Below are 6,275 nucleotides of genomic sequence, written 5' to 3'. Positions count from 1 at the left end.
TATTATGACAAAGCAGGCATATAAGCAATTAGTGCAACTCTAGCTGATAGCTACTAAGAGACACACTGAGCCTAATTTGACGAAATCTGCACCTAATCTGCACCAAATGTGCACCAAATGTGTACCAGATGGCCGTCGTGAAAACGGCTATTATCTACCTATCGTCGATGAATTGTAATGCATGCTAAAAAGTAACAACTCAAGCATAATCCTTGGCATATGTGATTAGAAAAGCTGTGCATTTGATTTTGGGCTATGAGCCGACAATATCCTTTTAATCCGCTAGTTTCGTCTTTGCCGCGCGCCGCAGCGGCCGGCCGATTCGTCAGCCGTGTGTGTGTATGTGACCTTGCAGTGCCGAGGACAGCAGGCCCGTCGCGGCCGGCCGCTATAAAGGCCGCCGCCGGCCGTCCACCGACACAGTATCGCTCACCTCACCTCTCCACTCACATCATGAAGCTGCTGGTAAGCGGCACTGCTTACTGTGACCTACTTCTAGGTCATCTAATTATTTTAGCTTTTTATCAGTTTTTGCGAGTAATCAAGACAACTATGTGAATAACCATGTTAAAATCAAATAGTTTGAGGCTTTTTTGTCATAGCTCACAGGGTCTTCAGCTATAAAATCAAAGCAAAATAAATAAGATTCTGCATAGACGTTATGCACATGTCTAAGCGGTACGTCACCTCTAGACTCGAGTGACGAGTATAGGGTGCCTCACATTTGCAAACTGCCAAGTGTCGTCGATCTGATCCGAGTGCCGTGTTCGCCAGGCTGTGCTGTTGGCCGTGGTAGCCTCGACGCAGGCGTTCGGCCTGGGCGGTGGCCGGCGCGGACACCACGGGGGAGGCTACGGCGGCTACCAGACGGAGCACATCGGGTAATTCCACCTCCCTGCCATCACTGCAGTGCACGGCTGTCACTAAATATTCGCCTGACATGGGTGAATTCTTTTCAAGCAGTCGCTTCTCGCATAAGGTGCAAAATGTCTGATATTTTCGGCGTTGTGTTCTCCAAAGCAAGAATGTGCCGCCATTTAACCCCTGTGTTGTTTTCCCCAGGTATCAGCCGGTGCGCACCGTGGTCAAACATCACCCGTACCCAGTGGTGAAACGCGTGCCCTACGAGGTCATTAAGCCGGTGCCCGTCTACCGTCCAGTCTACAACACCGTCTACAAGAAGGTGCCCCAGCCGTACCAGGTCGTCAAGCACGTGCCCGTCGTCAAGCACGTGCCAGTGGTGAAGCACGTGCCGGTGGTGAAGCACGTGGAGGTGGTGAAGCACTACCCGGTGGTGAAGCACCACTACCGCGAGGAGAAGGTGCCCGTCAAGGTGCCCGTCTACGTCGAGAAGCCCAAGTACGGCCACGGCCACGGCGGGTACGGCCACCACTGAGCCGGCTGCAGCCGCAAACTTCCCCTGCAGCTATCATCCCTCCGTCTGCATCCGCGCTGTGTGATATTTATATTTCATGTGGCCAATCAGCGCCGAGCCCCATGTCTGATGGCCTGTGGCCTGCGAGCCATGTTGCCGTACCCCGACTGGTCACTGCCTGCTCCATCTGCAATGTGTCAACTGTGGTGTACGTTTGTATACGACGTATGCACTGAATACACCGACTCTATGTGATGCACGACTTTGTCTGTACTTGCCACGCTGTTGCTGACTTACAGTCGACAGGGAACATTGCTATCGAAGCGCCATCACTGTAGTTATCTCATATATGCGTCAATCAGGCCGGGGCTGGTGGTCGGACGCAGGGGCTGTCATTCCAGACACTTACCGTGCGATGTCGGCTGTCTCACGGGACGCAAACCGGGATGCACAGTCCGGGACAGGGCACATACGACACGGCCAGGGCGGGACTCCCGCGTAGGTCCGACTCGCGTCGCCGGTCCGGCTCGGCGCCCATCAGAGCAGTGTTAGGCGTCTGACCATTCGAAAAACTCACCACACAAACCACGGAAGCATGAGACACTCAACTCACGGGCACCGATACCTCACTTGGATCTGTGTGAGACCAAACGCTTTTTCCCACAAACAAGTGCGCTATGGGCAGATCAGTGCATGACGTACTGTAGGGCGTAGGCATACTAAACGACGTAAATCACACAAAACGCGGATGCCGATTTGCAAGGTAGGTATATTTGCATAAGTATTTTCATTTATCTTGTATTGAAACATTTTTTGAAGACAGCCTTTCATTCGCTAGCCATTTTATGCTGATTAAAACTATTCGTCTAAAAATATTGATAATGACATATACATACATTAATAAAACATGCTTTCATATTTATGTAAGGCCTCTCACCACTGGTTATCATAATTATTAAGGCCTATCACTTTGAAATAGCCAAAAAAGTAAAAATTTTCGAGCTATTTAAAGTCAACTTCAATTGCAAAGTGCAGTTATGCAAAATAACACAAAGAAGCTACGTAAAGTGAAAATGCACACTACACAAAAGTTCGCTAGCTTCAAAAGAATAGCTACGCACTACGGTAGAGTGCAGATTCTGGTTATCACACCATCTTAGAAAAAAGACAATACATATCCATATCCATGCATAATATTGGCAAATAATCTGAATAACAGCGCAACCTCGGTACCGTTTACGAATGAGGAAAAGGCAATTCATTTCAAGTGTGCAGCGTAAGCCATTAATTCTGTGCAACCACGCCTGATGCCACACAGTATGAGTGATGTTATCATTTCTGGCCGGTCGTCGGTCAGCGATATAAAGGTATTCATATGTTGGAATTCATAACTTGCAGCGGTTGTCTGTTGCAGCAGGCCAGTAAAAAGATTTGATGCGTGGTTCCTTGTTTAACCCGCGCATGATTGGGGTATATTCCATAACACGAGTGACTTGGGGGGGGGGAGGGGAAGGGGGCTCTACGGAGCCCTTCTTACCTCCCAAACCACTAGTCCAATTATCAAAATTCGAAAGGCGCTCGATAACCCTGGAAAGCTGTTGAACTAAGTCTAATGTCATTGGCGCATAGGGCACCGATGACGTCACAGGTCAGGGCAAAGTAAACATTCTTAACATTTGTGCATGTTCACACTTTAGGCTCTGGCCGTCGCTTGAAAAGGTACATCGTGCTCAATTTGGGTTTATACACTTGCAAATTTGTGCTGAATATCCTAAGTGTACCGAGCTTGTATTTCATACCTATGTTTCAACTTTCAGGTAAAGGCTAGGTCAAGCTAGGTCAATGAAATTTTAAGTCAGTTTAAATCATTTCCGGCCGACTTATGGTACCTAGTCCTATCGATGTTTTTCTTCAGACACAAGGTGTCAAATTGATCCCGAAAGTTTCGTGTCAATACGCCCAGCGGTTTGGAAGATATTGCAGAAAAGCATGAGGAGGAGGGCTCTATAGACCCCCCCCCCCGATCATGCGCGAGCTACGTATACATGTGTGACGTTTTATGTATAATGTATGGCGGGGTAGGGTTCAAGCCCTACCTATAGGTATGTAGAAAATTTCGAAATTTTTGCATTAGCCCTATTACCTTGCATCGTAGACATGACTTAGGCATCCCAAATTTACTATTAAAGCCTCACCAATAAAGTAAAAAGAGACGCCTGTGTGAGTTCTGAGTATGGAAACATACAATCGATGATTCGAGACGACCAATGCTCCTTGGAATGCTTCAAGAATAAGTCCGTCTCTTATATTAGTTTGTTCGTAAGACTAAGTGCTACTCAATTTAAAGATCTTCAATCTATGTTTGAAATTTTTCTTCAGTAAAAACTAAAAACATTTGCATTCGAGATGCAGACATTTACCATCGAGAAAAGAACTTGTATTTTCTGAGTCTTCAAATATCATATACTCATTAGCGCCGCCGCCGTATGTTAAATAAGAATCCTTGAAAAGATCTTGCAGTGCACGGCCTATTTAGCAGACTGAAAAGAGTCAAATGACAGCGTCCATGGCCCCATCTTAGACTAGTACGGTCCCAGCTCAAAGGAAGCCTCTTTCCAGCGAGTTGAGATTTGACCGTCAGTGATAGAGATGTCAATCGGATACCAACTTTTTGGTATACCGATACCAAACCGATACCAACTTGGTATTTGGTATTTCAATCGTAATGTGTTTGGTATTTTGTTGGTATCATAAACCCTCACTAATGTATAAGAGGCTAAGAAATCGGTAAAAAGTTGGTATTTCCCTCATTTTCTCAAGTTGGTTTGGTTTCGGTATTTTCCCGTGGTTTTGATTGGTATTTGGTTTGGTATCGGCATTCCAATTTTCCGTAATTGACATCACTAGTCAGTGATTTGAGTATGTGTGCAAGTGCATTCAGCCTTCAAAGTACCGTGTATGCCCCTATTAGCCATTGCCCTTTTCATAAATGCGCCTCCCACTGCTCTCAAAGCCTCTCGACACGATATATACTGTATATTTGACAGCACAGGGGTGCTATCGCAGCATACACAGGCAGTTCACAACACATGGGCGGTAACACAGCGCGGCATAGACAGACGCTCCAGTGCGGCGGACATGGTCTGCAGCACCCCGAGAGCCGGGAGGGCGCCGCCCAGGGGCCGGATGAGGGTTTCTGTGGGTGGGCGCGGTCGGAAGACACCAGACCACAGCGCGGCAGTGCAGGAAGGAGAAATGGATTAATTTATAGATGCCGGAAGTTTAATGGTGGCCGTAGCCGTAAGAGGGCTTCTGCACATAGACGGGAACGTGCACGGGCACCTTCCTGACATGGTACTTGTGCTGCACCACGGGCACGCGCCTCACGACCGGCACGTGCTTCACCACGGGCACCTCCTTGACCACGGGCACGTGCTTGACGACGGGCACGTGTTTGACGACCGGGTACGGCTGGGGCACGTGCTTGACGACCGTCTTGTGGACGGGCTTGTAGACGGGCACGCGGCGCACCACCGGGTACGGCTGGTGCTTCACCACCGGGTAGCGGCGGTGTTTGACGATCGTCTTGACCGGGTAGTGTCTGCGGACAGCGGCGCCGGGGCTCGGGTCACACTCGGGGCAGGGTACGCCGGTACGGGTGTGAGTATATCGGACGAACGGCCAGACACGGGCGCCGGCCATCTGTGGGCGGCTGTGAGCGGGTGCGGGGAGCACCGGACGACCGCCGCGGCCGGCACCTCTGTACCGGTGTTCGGCCAGTGTACACAGCTGACACAGAGCTACACGGAGTGGCGCGTCTGAGCGCTGGGTACTCACGTCTGGTGGCCATATCCTCCGTCGGCCTCGGCCACTGCGGCGGCAGCGACGACGACAACCAGCAGCGCCTGAAACGGGCGGCGACCGTCAGCGAAAGCTGCAGGGCATTCTGGCTGGTGGTAGCGTGCTATGGAAACAGTCGCAATGGTGCACGCATTGCTGGTTTTAGTGTTGAAAATTAATGATGGAAGCGATATGCTAACACATTCTTTCACCACCATTCTTTACATATTTTCCTATAGAAATGGCAAAGAAGTTGGCAAAGACGAAAGCCGAAAGTTAATTGTAATCTTTTCGGACGATACTTTGTCACTACAGTGCATTTAGCCGCTTACCAGCAGCTTCATGATGTGAGTGGAGAGGTGAGGTGAGCGATACTGTGTCGGTGGACGGCCGGCGGCGGCCTTTATAGCGGCCGGCCGCGACGGGCCTGCTGTCCTCGGCAGTGCAAGGTCACACATAGGTACACACACGGCTGACGACTCGGCCGGCCGCTGCGGCGCGCGGCAAAGACAAAACTAGAGGATTAAAAGGATATTGTCGGCTCATAGCCCAAACCCAAATGCACAACTTTTCTAGTCATATGTGCTAAGAAACTCTTGTGTTGTTCGTGCGGATGAAAACTCATCGATTATAACATTTTGTGTTGGGGAGAGTTAGCATAGCCCGGTAATTTTTCGGAACTAATCACAGCTCCTATGAATACTTGGGCTGTCAGTAACGAGTTTTGTAAGCTTTATGGGGAAGCCGGGAGAAGCCCGGCCGTGGGGAAAGCCCGGCCATCCCGTTTCCGGCTAAATTATTCACAATAAAATGCTTAACTGTTTGTCCTTGCAGCGTGGTGCAGCTGAGGCAACGCAGCACAAAAGTTAAGGCTAAACAAAAATTGTATATGGTTAAAGCACAGGGGAGCAATGCCGCTTCAACCCTATTGGCCGTAGTGTCTAACGGTGGCGGCCATATTGCGCAGACCAGAAACCGGCTGCCGCCTGTGTTGAGGAATAGGGAATTCGGGACCTCGATTTACGTTTGCGGCCGCCGTATCCGTTACGTTCAAGTTACG

General features: G+C 49.6%; 1 protein-coding gene and 1 long non-coding RNA gene across 2 annotated transcripts; one reads left to right on the top strand and one right to left on the bottom strand.

The window, feature by feature from the left end:
- The first annotated feature begins 349 nt into the window (after positions 1–349).
- LOC122385698 lies at positions 350–1,111 on the top strand. The gene is made up of 3 exons (XR_006257250.1): positions 350–465; positions 775–881; positions 1,063–1,111. It is a non-coding gene; the product is annotated as an uncharacterized LOC122385698 (long non-coding RNA).
- A 3,286-nt stretch (positions 1,112–4,397) lies between these two features.
- Positions 4,398–5,654, bottom strand: LOC122385716 (zinc finger protein 512B-like). Its single transcript, XM_043374164.1, has 3 exons — positions 5,548–5,654; positions 5,213–5,280; positions 4,398–4,976 (listed from the first exon to the last, which is right to left on the bottom strand). Exons 1-3 carry the CDS (start codon positions 5,557–5,559, stop codon positions 4,658–4,660), a joined length of 399 nt encoding a protein of 132 aa, XP_043230099.1. The 5' UTR covers positions 5,560–5,654; the 3' UTR covers positions 4,398–4,657.
- Between the last annotated feature and the right edge of the window lie 621 nt (positions 5,655–6,275).

This window comes from Amphibalanus amphitrite, unplaced genomic scaffold, assembly GCF_019059575.1.
Source record: "Amphibalanus amphitrite isolate SeventyFive unplaced genomic scaffold, NRLGWU_Aamphi_draft 000228F_arrow, whole genome shotgun sequence".
NCBI classification, from domain to species: Eukaryota; Metazoa; Arthropoda; class Thecostraca; order Balanomorpha; family Balanidae; genus Amphibalanus; species Amphibalanus amphitrite.
This window is presented reverse-complemented; position numbering and strand designations above follow the sequence as displayed.

Excerpts from the sequence above, each read along its gene's own strand:
- LOC122385716 (XM_043374164.1), bottom strand. Across the intron at positions 4,977-5,212 it reads GGAGGATATGGCCACCAGAC|ACACTACCCGGTCAAGACGA; the intron begins GTGAGTACCCAG and ends CGCTGTCCGCAG.